The 15,184-nt window shown below is 43.4% G+C and overlaps 1 protein-coding gene across 4 annotated transcripts in view; it reads right to left on the reverse strand.

The window, feature by feature from the left end:
* The window catches only part of cntn5 (contactin 5), an 80,730-nt gene that overhangs the window by 29,232 nt on the left and 36,314 nt on the right, over positions 1-15,184 (reverse strand). For all 4 annotated transcript variants that reach the window (XM_086125832.1, XM_086125830.1, XM_086125833.1 and 1 more), the window contains exons 7-9: positions 10,654-10,857; positions 5,843-5,945; positions 2,474-2,655 (exon numbers count right to left, since the gene is read on the reverse strand). In XM_086125832.1, the coding sequence (XP_085981958.1) occupies positions 2,474-2,655; positions 5,843-5,945; positions 10,654-10,857 (489 nt within the window). The remainder of the gene's footprint in view (positions 1-2,473; positions 2,656-5,842; positions 5,946-10,653; positions 10,858-15,184) is intronic.

Raw genomic sequence — 15,184 nt, forward strand, 5'->3', positions numbered from 1 at the left:
CGCTCTCCTTTTCATCTGGAAGTCTCTGTCTATCTGCCGACTGCATTTTTCAATACGTGAACGTATATTCATGAGATTCTAAAATTTACAAGGACCTTTCGCTGGAGTCGGTTCGCTCGTCTTGCGTGGGAGCGAGAATATTAATCAGCCACCAAGAAGCGAGCAACCACCGCCAGCCCGCCCGTTCCATCTTTCAGTTTAATCTTACAAGGCCTTTTTTTTTTTTGTATTAAACTTTTTCCTCAGTTATGTTAATAATGCACAAACCACGAAGGCTAATCTACAGAAATGAAAGGGATGTAAATGAATTCAAAGAAAATTAAAGATGCACGCATCCAAGACGAAAACCTCTGTGCCGTCGCTAAAACAGCTTGGGAAATTTCACATTGCACATCCGGCTTGGACATTTAAGTTAACTCCTGAGTAGGAGTTCATCAAAGGACGAGCCCTGGTACTCGCCCAAAATGGCCGACTTCCACTTCAATGTTAGGCATTGGATTTTTTTTTTTCATGCACGCTGTAAGGATAGACGCGTCAATTGGTAAAAAAAAAAAGCCCTGCCCTGATTAGATGGGGGGGGGGGGCTTGACAACTGCCCCAATATTCTTTGTGTCCTGACAAAAATTGCTCAGTTGTATGAATTGCCAAAAAGGCAATTCATTGGCTGAGAATATTTTTTTGGGGGGGGGGGGGGGGAATTTCAATCTCCTGGTGATCTGACCCTCTCTATAGTTTCTCCATGTTCTTATGAGGCCCCTGTGATTACTCCATTAGATTTGTAGCTTTTCATGGCCACTAATGCAATTCCAGATTGCCACTGTTACCATTGTTGTCTGTTCCGTGCATACACTGCAATTTCGGCAACACACAATGTTGTGGCTTGATTGCTTCTCGATGGCCAGGAATGTCCAATTCACAATGAAAGCCCAAAGTATCGGATGACCTCAAGGAAATTACTTTTAGCCTCAACAAGCTGGGGCTCCTTTTCTCCTTGTGTTGTCAACCGAATCATGGCGGCATTGCGGGGACCTTGGCAGCGCGCCCCGCCAAGGCTGCGGCACTCCCGTTATGTTGGCCTTGTGTCTGCGGCACGCCTGGAATTGGGTGGCGCTCCTTTCATGATCGCAGGCAAAACAACGAATGCGACGTGCCGATAGGTGGCGTTTTCCGAAAGAAAAGTCTTAAAGCAGACATGCTTTTCAGAATTGAAAACAGTTGCAAGTTGAGTTCGTAAAATGTTTTTGACATTCTTTGGTCAAAATATAAAAAACATAAATACATTTAAAAATTAAAAAAAAGCGGATTATTTTGACTCCTGGATGCCGCGCAAATTGCATTTGTCGATTTGCGTGTCACCAAAAACACTGACACTTTCTACCAGCTCAAAAATTGTCTCCATGATTTCAGCTCCAAATTGAAAATGCCGGATCTTCACCCAGCCTAGCTGCCAAATCACGGCTGGAAAAAAAGGAAATCAATCACAGCGTCGAGGCTCAGAGTCTTCCCGGAATCACAAGGACATCCAACGTTTTATTTTTCTAAATCACTGACACCTTCAGAAATATGCAGATGAGAAAATATATTCTTGGTTACGTAATTTCACACTTGATGGGAGGTCAGGCAAGCCACACAGCAAGACTATTTGGATACAAGCATCAAAGTAGTGAAAAAGAATCAAATACATTTCCATAAGATGCGCAATTTCCATATACACCTGACCTTAAATAATGAAAATTAAAACTCTTTTATACAAACCTTTTTTGGGATAGAAACTATTTTATAAAGTAAAAAAAATGCAAAAAACATTTTCTACATCCACAACTGAGTTTTTCCCCCCCCAACTTCATCTAAAAATAAAACCGAACCCATCTGTTCATTTTAAAAATACGATGTCACCCTTGAGCGCGAAAGTTTGGCCACCCACGTTCGAAAATAAAAGCGCCAGCTAATTTGCTATGGTCATTAGCGATGTTTTCTTATCTATAATTACAGTTTTCTCGACACCGGTCTCTTCTAGGCTTGTAGCTAAAAATAAATCCTACCATCAGTCAAGAAAATATTGTTGGCAACTGCCCAGGCGTTTCCTCGAAGAGTTCACGAGAAACATTAATCGGGCTTTACAGGAGCGCTCGGCTCAATTTTGTTGCGGGAATACACCGCGGCCTTTGGCACGGTGACGATAACCGGGGCTTGCGTCATGTGTGGATTTCCGGAAAATAGGCAGCCGTTTAACTGATATGTTCCAGGTGATGATTAATGACAGAGCTCATCCCATCGCGAAACTCAAATGATGACTGACAAATGTCAGTCATGTGTTTCGGTCGAGGAATGGCGACACTGGCAAAAACTGGACATGAAAAAAACTGAACCCCCCCCCCCCCAGTGATAAAACAAAAACAAGTTGGATTACAACATCAAGATGATCATATACCCCCCCAAAAACAAACAAACAAAGACCACGCTCAAGACTTACTGTAGACCTGCAGATGTCCCTTGAAAGCGGTCCCTCCCCTCTGGTTCTCGGCTTTGCACTCGTACGTTCCCGAGTCCTCCAGCTGGATGTTGGGGATCTCCAAGACGGCCTGAGACTTGCGGAGTCGAGCCTTTTTCGGTATATTGCCGTTGATCTTCCTCCAGGTGATTGTGGGCACTGGACTATGAGAAGTGACAACATACAGTTTCGAAATGATGTTGATAGTATTTATTTAGGGGGGGGGGGGAAATAAATCACCAAAAAGTAATTTCCTTCGAAGCAAAAAAAAAAGGAGTCGTGCCACCCTTGGCCTAAATAATTGAGCTTTTTTGCTTCATGGTGGAGGAATTTTTTTTCAACTCAGTTATATTGCAGGGTCTGGGACTTTTGATGAGGGGGGTGGGGAGGGAGGGGGGGGGGACATGCCTGGTCGAGAGGTTCGGATTCGAGTATGGTTTCAGGAGTTGAGGTTCAGAGGATAGTGTACAAATGAACCATACATAATCAGTCGTGGTGACGGCTGATTATGGAATTAAATTCGGAATTAGGATTGGGTAAACCCTAAATCTTTGTTGGGGGCCCTTCAGGGTTCGGGGTTAGGATTACGGTGTTAGTTTGAGGTTTGGTTAAGAGGGGAGGATTTTATTAAGGTTGACAGTTGGGGGGTTCGGACCAAGGTTGGGGTTCAAGATTCGGGCTGGAATCGAGGGTGATGTTTGGGTGTTTAACCCAAGGGATGAGCTGTTTGCAATGTGTACTCTTGTTGAAGTCAATTAAACTAATAAGCGTCTGCTAAAGACCGGAGGAAAGTATCCAAGACCCTTAAGGTGGTCCACTTTATTTATTCACTTCATTTATTCCTGCGCAGATGACATCCCAATTAGCATTCCGCACAATCGCTGCGCCTCCCTACCTTCGGAATTGCTCCATGATTAAGGCTCGCCATCGACTCCATGCAAGGCTGCCAGTGAACGATGGCTTTGATTCACTTGATTAAGATCCTCATATTGTCTACCCGCCACTCGTTTTCAAAAACATCCGTCTCTCAGACACATTAAACGGCCGCCTCAAGAGCTCAGCCCGCTGTTATAATAAGGCAGTCCAACTCCCGCCCGCTGCTGAACGCAAAGGCCCTTGCCGTTCTGCCCCCCCCCCCCCGCCCCCCCTGAATGAGCAGCTGCCAGGATTTGTCGAGTTTGATTCCCCTTGGGGTCAGTTAAACGAAAAAGTGAGTGAGCTGCTATATGGCAATTTGGGTGAAGGTATCCAAAGCGTTTTGGGGCACAATGCAAGGAAACAGGGAGTGTCTGAACCAACGCCAATTTTTTTTTCTTGGCGTTAAAACTTTGCATTCAATTGCTACTCCGTTTCCTGTTCAGAAGCTGGCTTGAAGTGTGCGGCCCAGTGTCAGAAAACTTGAAAAACGGAGAAGGCTGGGTTGTGTTCTGGGGCTATTTTGCTACATCCGGCACATGGTGTCTTCAACCTGCGCAGGGTTTAATGAAATCTCAGGATCAGGAACACCGCCTTGGTGTGAAACGTAGCGGAGGCTCGTTTAGATTCCGTGGCCAACAGTTTTGCTCTTGAACAACACCAACAACAAAGACTAATAACGCCAATCACGGTCACCGTCTTTGCACTCGGATTGCCTGTGCCCGTCGGGATCAGAAGGAAAACAGAAAGGCGTCCCTGACTTAATTCCCGACGCTATTCTCGGGACCGTCGCCTCCTACAGAGTCCGCATTGAAAAGTCATCCGTCTCAACTGACTGGGAAAGGCTTCTGGATGGACAGTTATCAAGCAGAATTGAGTTTATCGAGGAGAGAGCCATGCACAGCTGCTGTTGGTCGTCTTTCCGGTCGAATTTGCAGTCCCCAGCGTTGCGACGTTTGGGAAGTAACTCGGCATAATGAGCGACGCTGATTGGAATCTAGGTAAACGGCGACGAGGTTTTCAGTGATTTATTTTAGATTAGAGACGCTGGATGACAGACAACCATGAATAATTCATGCTGACTAATTATAAACATAATGGAGTGTGTGATGCAAGATCATTTTTGCACAAAAGCAAATCACTTTTCTCCGGAGAAGATTGAAAATGTGTCGCGGCATGCTTTTGTTTGTTTGTTTAAATGTTGTAAAACGAACAATAAATCGTAGTTTTCGTCTTCAGCTCGGATGTCTGCCAAGTCTTAAATTTGTCGCCGGTGAAATAAGTCAACTTCTGGAGACAAGGGGACCAAATTTTAAAAGATCAAGACAAAAAAAAAGAAAGAAAAATAGGATTCGAGTTTGAACTAGATACATGTTTAATTGGATTGTCTGTATTAAATGGTAAGGTAACAAATACTGACTGTGAATACATATAGTGAGTATTTAAATTTGATTTGAATTATATATTTTTTTCATCTATATTCTAAAATGACATCATATTCACCTGTAATATTCCCACTTTGCAATTTGACATGAAGGAATAATGTCCAAAATATATCAACCCCCCCCCCCCCCACCCCCCGAATAGCTACGACTCTTTTGTTCTCAGCAAATTTGGATTAAATTGTTGAGTTTTATTAAATGGCACCCAAAAACCCCCAAAACAAAACTAATTTTTGAATGACAACGTTATCAGTGTATCATTAATACTGGCAATAGTTGTACGTAATTATATTTTCGCAATTACATCTTGTCATTTTTTTAAAACTACTCTTCGGTGTTAATATAAATGTTACACCTTTTCAGTGAAAAGCTAATGAGGCCTCATTGCTTTCAGCGAAATTGAACGGGGACATAACTGGCGTATCAAAAAAAAAAACAAAAAAACCCCCAGAAGCTATGTTGCTGTAATACAAAACCAACAATCCTTGGCCCGCACAAACGTGGCTTCCCAGGAGGAGGTAGAAATAACTTTTTCAGCATTTGCGACAGCTATTGCGCCGCTAACTTTAGTAAGTGTGCTAAGTGCTTTTAGAATGCACTCTCTATGGACTCTCCCTCCTGGCAGACGACTATAACAATGTCATTTATTTTCTGTGCCGATATAACCTTGTCCCGCTCCGTTCATTCATTCAACACAGAGCAAGGAAACACACGCGCATACATTAGGCCTGATCCCTTAGGGTGGATCCACCAACCATCAAACATACACACACACGCACACACACGCACACACACACACACACACACTTCTCCCCACTCTCATAACATCCTGCCTGAAGAAGTCATGTAATGGAATAAAGACGTTTCAAGAGGACAGGAGAACACTGGGAATATTAAATGAGCTGTAACGAGCCGCGCTGCTGTTTTTTTTTTTTTTCAAATATGATCAGCTGACACAGCAAATATCCGAGGCAATATGTCCTTTTTGACTTACTTGCCCAACGCGAAGCACTCCAGTCTGACTGTGACGCCCCTGGCAGCCAGCACAGAGGTGGGGAAGTGCACCTCAATTTTGGGCTCGTATTCACCCATGACACCTGGAAAAGGTTAAGGAAGAGAAAGCGTGGTTAATAAGATTTGGGCTGTGTTTGGAATCACTCCCTATCCACGATATCAGTCCTATATAGTGAGCTTGCCCTTTCAGAAGGCCGTTTGTACAGAGTGTACATTTCATAATATTTGTCAACAATAGGCATCGGAGTAATTCTTCTAAAAGTGCAAACGGGGAGCTAAAAATTCTCACAGGTGTGTTCAAAAGGTTTGGTCGTGTTGGTGTTGAGTAAAAACATACGGGCTAGCTTGCTAGCTAACGTCACCTGTATGGCATGCTAATGCTATCACATGCATGCCATTCATCTCAGCATCAACAAAGCCACAATGACCGTGTTAAATTTCCACCATGTCTATTTTTGCAAATTGCAGATTACGCCCTTTGCTTTGTCAAAACTGAATTACAGATAAAGATTTGGAAATAGTTGTGAATAATGCATATAATGAATAATGCTGCCCATGTAGCAGTCGTGGCTAATGCTAGCTTGGCATTGCTAACGCTGCAATTTTGTCGAAGCGAGAGATGCATTCGCTGAAACTATTTATCATTTGGTGAAGTGAAGTGAGGCTCGCTAGCACTTTTTACACCGCAAACTCAGTGTTTAAGACACCTGGGAACTGTTTTAAATTGGAAAGAAAAACAAGCACTTTACTGCTTCTTGAAATTGAAGCCGCTCTTCTTTTTCTCCATCGTGTTTACAATGATTCCGTGAAGCAGATTTATGGTTACGTGACATCACAAACTCAAAAGATGTGCAGCTCACGTCCACATTGAGCGCACCATCTGCCTAATCTTTCAACCATCCATTTCTACCTGTTTTACACTTTATTAAACGTGGGCGGCGACAGCGTTGTAAAGTAAAAGAGAATACTTCTTGATCTCCACTCCATCCTTTTGTGCCTGCTGTTTTGTTTTAAGAAGGTTAATGACTCTCGGCACATGTTCTTGCTTTTTTTTTTTTTTCCTCGCAGGGTTAGCACATTAACGCTGAGCTGAGTTAGCCGTGTTAAATGATAGCCAAACAACACACCATTACGATGATGTACTAACACAATGTGCGAATGTAGGCCGGGATCACCAATCTGCTCGACAATCCGCATGGCCAGACGATAAGGTGCTATCAGTCCAGCTAAGTGGCGACATGACTAATGGCGTGCGCCTCCTCCACTCTCACAAGAGGACCCAGCTTCCTTTTGTTTATTTGTTTCGCTCTTGAGGCGGCCATTAATACCCATTCACGATCACGTCGTGGCATACGGCTAACGGCTAATTTGGATCACAACAACAACAAACAGTTGTTTGTATTTACGATTACCTCGTGACAAGTTCGTTTATCCACATTTTTTTTCCCTCTGCCCTCCTACTTGCGCTTTTGTGACGATGGTGACTAAAGTGGAGCGGCACACATAAAATTACACCAAATCGATGAAACATAACACATCCACTGATGAACTGCAACAGAGAAACCGTGCTCCTCTACCAGGTTTTAAGGCTCTACACACACTATACTGCAATGTATTATTGTTGGTTGAACCACAAAAACATGGCGAGATTGTCAAGAAGTGGATTCCACAAAGACAAACAGGACAAAGTTTGAAATTTTGAGGGGGCTGTTGGCAATGATGGATTGCCGCTTTCCCGGAACGCACATTCTGACTTCAGATTTTAAATCATAAAATCAGTGGCCAACTGTCAGGGACGTACCGAGCAAAAATATTTGAAACCAATGAACTTAACGCGTCAGACATCGAACAAAGTTTTGTCTTTCTTCTTCAACTTTCGAGGTCTCACAATTCAGGAGATTTCTATCACAGCAGCAAATGTTGTGCTTTTTCTTGAACTTTACTGTGGTCGGTTGATGACGTTACACAATTCAGGATTCACAAGATGTTGCGGCACCATACGCCTCAACTGCTTTTGTGCGCATTCTGCTTTTTCTTTTGCTTTTGAAGTCATAAAATTAGGACTGAAAGGAACTCCTTTCTTTCTACCGCAGATGATGATTCGCCGATGCCTGAAACTGCGGCAGTATAGCTTCAACTACTTTATTTGCTTGAGTATCGGTGGCTGGTATCGGCAGTCTCCAAGAGAGTCCGATACTTTCGTATAACCTTTATTTGTAAATTTCCCCAGTGTGGGACAAATAAAGGATATCTTATTATTAACCGGGGAAATGCCCAATACCTAAACCTGGTTATGCTACTCGCCAATCCCTACTTTTAGTGTGCACCGAATGACACCCCGTGTTTCTTTACACACAACGATAAAATTACTCATTTCGTTCTGCATATTCATGGCCCCAAAGTAATAAGTATTGAATTTGCAATGTTTCATTTCTTGCCTCTGTCATATTTTTTTAAAAACCACATAAATTCAATCTCCAAGCCTCAGCCTTCGTCGAATATAAAAGAAATAATGCGAGAAGCATGTCTGGGCCCAGAACATTACCAGCCGTCATTGTGGGCAGCGCTTTAACATCTGCGGTGAGATTGAACAAGGTCGAAATGCTTTCTTCTCCTCTGATGCTTTGTTCTACTTTGAAATGAAGCAAATTATGAAATGGCATGACTTGAGTATTGCCCTATAGTTTCTGTACTGATGACATTGTTCGAGTAATTGGGCTTCCAATTGTACGGGCTTTCACTTGATTTGCATTCAGGTGGAACGACAATCGCTGCTGGCGTTGCCGCTTAAAAAAAAAAAAGAAAAAAAAAGAAAGAAAAATCTCTGGCTAGCTATCCATACATCCATGACATGACATTTTAACAACTACCGTGAATGAAGTAAGCTGCAGTAATCGATTTACAGAGGGCATAAAGAATATACGCCCATGCGTATTGTGTAGAAGTTGAGCCAAGGCGTCGCTTTTGTTCCTCACGGTGCCATGTTATCAAAATGGGTACTGAAAAAATAAATGTTTACTTTTGTACTATAATAAATTCCAGAATCTGTACTTTACCTATTTTTTTTTTATTTAAGCATCATACACAAGTTACGTATGTGCAGGTATCGGACGTGTTGCAAAGATAAGGTCTGTTGACACACCCTGCTGGATGTGAGCTGACGATCAATGGTGTCCAGCGGGCCGGAATGGAGCCCAGATACTTCTTTTGATTAAGAGCCTCAGTTACGGCTGGCAACCGTGAGGTGCACACACACACACACACACACACACACACACACACACACACACACACACACACACACACACACACACACACACATACACGCATTTGCGCGTACACACACAGGTAGCTTTGGAGCGTATACTGTGTAATCACTTTTAGCGAGACACAGATTGCGGCATGCGATTGGTCGCCACCCGTGACCGGCGCGCCAACATTTGGGCCCGTCTGTCGTGAGGTGTGCCAATGCAATTTTCACCATTTTAAAAGTGGGACGCGCAATATGGCAGCAGGCTGCAGGAGGCCACCAAAGGGATTGGGGGACGGGTGGGGGAGTGTAATATGAAGTGGGGGGGTTTGGGGGGGAGGGTTTCTTTGGCTTCATGGATTTTCATTTGGAAACCTTGCCCGTGTCATGTTTGCTGCAGAAAGTAGATGGCGCATTCGCTAAAAAATAAAAAAAATAAAAAAATGATGTCGGTAATTCTCAAACCAGGGATCGGCAAACCGACAAAATCAGTAAATACTCTTAACAGGTCAGACCTATACAGGAGCTCTGCATCTACATGTTTAACACCGAAGCCAAGCCACGGCGGATCGTTTTGTCAAAGGTTAAAGAATTCCACTTTTTGCTGGAGGCCATCCAATAATGTCATCATTTAATAATGTCATCACGGAACAAAGATGCGAGCTGACGTCGCGGTTCTGCTCCCGAGGCATGAAGGCCCTTTAGCTCCATCGCAGGGGACCGCGTCGGAACCTTGGCGGACTCCCGCGCGGCGGCGTGATGGACGCCGACGCTCCCACGTGAGGCTTCGGGAGCCTGCAGGTGGAATGGAACACACGTGCAACTGCTTGGCCCCTGGAGGGGGCACTGTTAAAGAGCCACTAGAAGCCCACTCGGAAGTCACAATGCCCAATACGACAAGCCAAAAACAAACAGCTTATTGCTTATTATCAATACTATTTTCATGTGCAATATACATGATAGCTAGCTAGAGCTACTTCAGTAAATGCAATTTTTTCAAAATATACAGTATATTTGCATTTGTTTAATATATTTATATGCCCAGTTGAATATTTCCTTTTTATATTGCATTTATTTCAGTTAGAATATCCACCCATCGATCCATCCCTTCAGTCAGTCACCGGGCAGTAGGCGGGGTGCACCCTGAACTGGTTGCCAGCCAATCGCAGGGCACACAGACGAACAATCATCCGCGCTCACAATCACACCCTCTGGACAATTTAGCGCGATCGATCAACCTACCGTGCCGGTTTTTGGAATGTGGGAGGAAACCGGAGTACCCGGAGAAAACCCACGCAGGCACGGGGAAAACATGCGAACCCCACACAGGAAGGCCGGAGCCGGAATCAAACCCTGCACCTCTCTATTGTGAGGCGGATGTGCTAACCCGTTGCGCCAACTGTGCTGCCCGTTATAATACCCTTCAACATTCTTTCCATTCAAACAAAGGCAGTTGTCCTTGAGTCGAGCAATTGGAAATAGACGAGTATCAACAACATCGGAGCTGTAGGAGGACGATAAAAGCCGATGAAAAGTCTCACCATCTGTCCTGAGTGTGAGCGGCGTGGGCGGGCTGAGCACGCGGGTGTTGGTGGCCGTGTTCTTGAGCAGGCAGATGTAGCTGCCCACGTCCGACGGCTGCACCTTGGACACGTAGAGATTGCCCGTCATCTGCGAGATGAAGCGGCGGCTGTCCTCGGCCACGAAGGACGGAAACTCGTTGAACACCCAGCTGTAGATGATTTCTGCCAGAAGGCCGACAAAATATTAGGAACGACGCTCAAGTCAACGTGCAGTATATTCCATATCCTGCTTCCCCCAATAAAAAAATAAATCAATTGATCCCGACCATGCTACGATTTATATCAGGGATGGGGCCACCATTTTTCATCAGTGCAACTGGTGGACAATTTTACTTTATGTTCTAAAGTTCAACAAAAACTAGAAAAAGTATTTTAAAAGGGTCAAATGTTCTGCCTGCAATTCACATTTTAATTGTTGGAAGAATTAACAGGGCAAAAAAATAAGTGTGTGGAGCTACATATATATATCTATACACACATACACACTTACGCATGTCATAAGTTGGTGACAACTTTCTTTTCAAATTAAGAACAAATGAATTAGAACATCATGAAGCAATTCGTGAAAAAAAAAAAGAGGCTAAATTGTGTTATCGTGGCTCCTTCGCACGACTTTAGTTTTCTGCTTTTGCACATTGTTGTGAGTGACAGAGCTTTCCCGCAACCGAACCAGAAATACCGCCAATGATGCTACATGCGCTATCTTCAGGAGTTGCTGAGTTAAAATATGCCTCAAGTCTAAAAAGCAAGTGACTTGGGAATCACGCCGTGTGACAAGACGAGCATACACTCGTCTTCTTGCTCTCAAACGGTTTTGAGATTGCCCACGCAGAACCCTTTGAGAGCTGTAGCAACCTACCTTGGTGCTAGCTAGCTACTAGCAGTTGTTTTGGACGCACTATAAGAACTCATGCGTTAGCTGGACGAGTAGCCCAAACAACATTTATTGTAGTCTGGCCCAGCGAGAATTTGCCGGAACGTCCAGATTACTCACTCTGGGCCAGGTTGGGCCTTAATTACTCCCAATGAACCACTGCTAGCATCAATATTGGTAGTGCGTACAGGGACATTGCACCCACGGGAGAATGTGGATGCTCGGACACTCACTGAAACCAACAATGGTCTCTAACTCGCTATATGAGACAAGACGGTCTTGTAATACATCACTGAGCTGTCCAGGGGACGGTCATATCAAAACTCATCTCATAACGTTTAATCGAGTTATGTATTATCACTTTTGGGGGAAAATGTCAACATCAAAACAAATATATCGAGGTCCGTGTACTGAATGTGTTGTTGTGATGTTTTACAGTGGTTATTTTTGCATCTGAAGTGTTACTTGAAAAAGCTGCCTGTATCGGGAATTAATTGAAAGTATTAATTAAGCCTGCAATGGAACGCTCGTAAATAGACTTAAATGAGCGAGAGAACAGAAGGCAGCTGAGCAACTAATACTTACAGAATTTGCCTCGTTCATTACCCTCGTTAGGTGGCAAAGGATGACTTGACTCCATATTTTACAGTCTGGATCAGCATTAGGCTCTTAAGTAAATGGCTAAAAGTAAATGTCCCGTCGCAGATAAAAGCCACACACACACGTACGCAACGCACGCACCACTGTTAAAGCTGCTCGGAAAAGAAAAAAAAATAAATTGTGAAGGAGCAGCAGCTCTCAATGATGTTTTAAAATGTTATAACGGATATTTTAACTCATGAATCTGTGTGGGACCAAATAGTGTCAACACATTTAGAAAATGTGCAATGAGTACTCCATAGTGTGAATTAAAAATACCATCAGGTGATAGTATATAGTGAGATAATAGAAAAAATATTACACTTCTATTAAAAATGAAGTAAAAGCGTTGAATTTATACATATTTATACAATTACTAAAATTAATCAGAAGAGTAGAATTTCACGCTAATTGCATGTTTCACGCATATTGGCGATCAAAAATAGAACAAAATGAAATCAAAGTTGCACACGAAATGAACAAATACATCTAAATAAACAAGTAAAATAATAAATAAGTAAGGTAAAAGAGTTAACTTTTTAATATAATCTAAAATACAATCCAAATAACATTGAAGTATTGAAGACCGGAATTTCACGCCAATATTAATTCACCAATATCGTGAATGTCATTCTCTTGAGACAGAAAAAAAAAGGAATTTTTTTTTTGTCCAGGATGCTGATTGATAGCCCAGCGTATTCATGCAAACTCCACATTTAGTAACGCCGATTAAAGCTCGAGGTACTGAACACAAAGAGACACAAACCTGAAAAAATGTAAATGGTGACTAATAAAAAGGATGGATGACACACAAGCCGGATGCTTTGTGTCTACGCTGCGCTCTTCTATATTAACACATCCGTCAACCATTGCACTGAGGCGGGGGGGAGGGGGGGGGGGGTGAACTCAGCGACAAATTAATCTACTCAACGCGGCCTGACAGTATTTGCATGCGTTATCTGTCAGCAACTAGAGAGCGAGAGCCGGGCGGCGTCGGGCGCTTCAAAGTGAAAAGAAAAATATTTGAAAATGAATAAAGTGCCGTGTCAGCGTCGATCACATCTGGAAACACTTGAACTCAATTTGGTGCTCGAAGCTTAACTAGGCGTGCGTTCTGCCTTTAATCTACTAAAAGGACTACTTGATAAAAGGATGGATGGGATTAGGCCATCGTGTACACACTCGCATGCTTACTTTTGCTTGGTTAGTAAATCTTCCTGCTGAAAGTGCAATAAAAGTCTTGTCGGCGCCATAATGCAAGGTCATTTGCCACCTCCTCTGATCGATATCGATGTAAATCTGCCAGGCTGACCGAAGCGTGCTAATTGAAGGCTTTTTGGCCACAATATTCGGGACGCTCGCTTGATCCCTAAAGGGTTCTTGCACGGTAGCCTCAGTGGACCGATGCCGCCAAAGGCCTGATGAAATTGGAAAGTAGGTTTCAAGAAAGCATGTTGATGCGCTACTTTCCGATCGAGAGGCAAAATCATAAATTGACAAATATCACCGGGGTAACAATTTTACATCGACCAAACTTTACAAACCATTTCCACGCCATTTAGTAGTAGTAGTATTTAGTAGCGTGTGTGCGTGCATCATGCCAAACGTTTGTGTGTGTGGATTCTGGCATCGCTTCTACTTCTAAAATAAAAGAATCTCCGTTATCTTTTCTCTCTCCTGTGACCCACTGTCATAGATTGAATGTGACAAATGCTCTGACCAATCACAAGCTTCCTGTAACAGTTGCATTTGCAGAGATCCGTCAAGTTCACAAGCTTCCACATTGTTTTGATGCAATGTGAACTCATCCAAAAGAGACCCGATGCTCCCATCTGATAGCCGTAGTTTGTGTGTGTGTTTTTTTTCCCTTACTTTCCGAGCTGAATAATTCAACTAGACTTGGCTAAGACTTTCCCTATTGTTGAGATTCATCATGGAACGGTGACGACACTCGACTTAGTCGTAATGGTAAAACTAAGTATAAACAATCATATAGCAAAGTGAGAATCCAAAATGAAATCAGGATTGATAAGAGCCACACATTTTGGATGTTCCGTGAAGCTTGACTGTTAGCATGTTGGTCCGACAGAAAAACACAGGGTGTGTTCTGTCATTGCACCCACCAGATCTTATGTTTATGATCAGATTGCACTCCACACGGAGGAACAGCACAGTTCAAATACAATGCTTCGAATGGTGCATCGAATGAGCATCGGTCGGTGGGCTGTTTGGTAGCAGGCCTAACAGAGACACTGAACAAAAATATTTTATTGATCAGAGTCTGAAAGATGTTTTACCTTGGGAAAACAGAACCCTCTGGCTCTACCTCTGTGTACATGTCAAAAATGCTCTCACAAGAAACCTTGGTAAAAAAAACAAAAAAAAACAAAAACTGCACAAGACAGAAAAATGAGGAATATAACAGCTTCTTCTGAAAGGAGAAAAGAGCAGACAAAGAAAAGTCAAGAACTTAAAAAAAAAATCTTTGGCTCTCTGAGGGCTTTCTTGCAGTCACACTCAAATTGTTTTATGGTTATTTATGAAGTGTGGCTGTTACCTAAGGCACGAGATGGCCAAAAGACATTGTGGGGCAATGTCATTATACTGCATGCTTTTATTGTGAAGGTCTGAGCTTTGACAGGATGTCCAAAAAAACCCCCCCAAAACTGCTTCTCGAAGTGGGAACCGATGCTGAAGAGTACTCGGCAAACGCTCCCAACAGGTGCAGTGCAGCGGCGCATTGCGGCCGACGTATCTGAGTGAGTCCCTCACATGAGCGTGCGTACATTAGAGGCCGGCCCGGGCCAGGTATGCTTTTATACACCGAGCAACGTTGCCTTTCGTTGCTAATGACCCTGCAAATTACCACTCGAGGACGCCGTGTTCTGCCGCATGCTCGGATAGACGGCTGCCAGGGTGTCTGAGCCGCGGGAAAAGGGGAGCTCGTCCGCTCAAAAAACTCGACTGAAATAATGC

Source organism: Hippocampus guttulatus, chromosome 12 (genome assembly GCF_054856545.1).
Source record: "Hippocampus guttulatus isolate MCC_2025c chromosome 12, RoL_Hgut_1.0, whole genome shotgun sequence".
Taxonomy (NCBI): Eukaryota; Metazoa; Chordata; class Actinopteri; order Syngnathiformes; family Syngnathidae; genus Hippocampus; species Hippocampus guttulatus.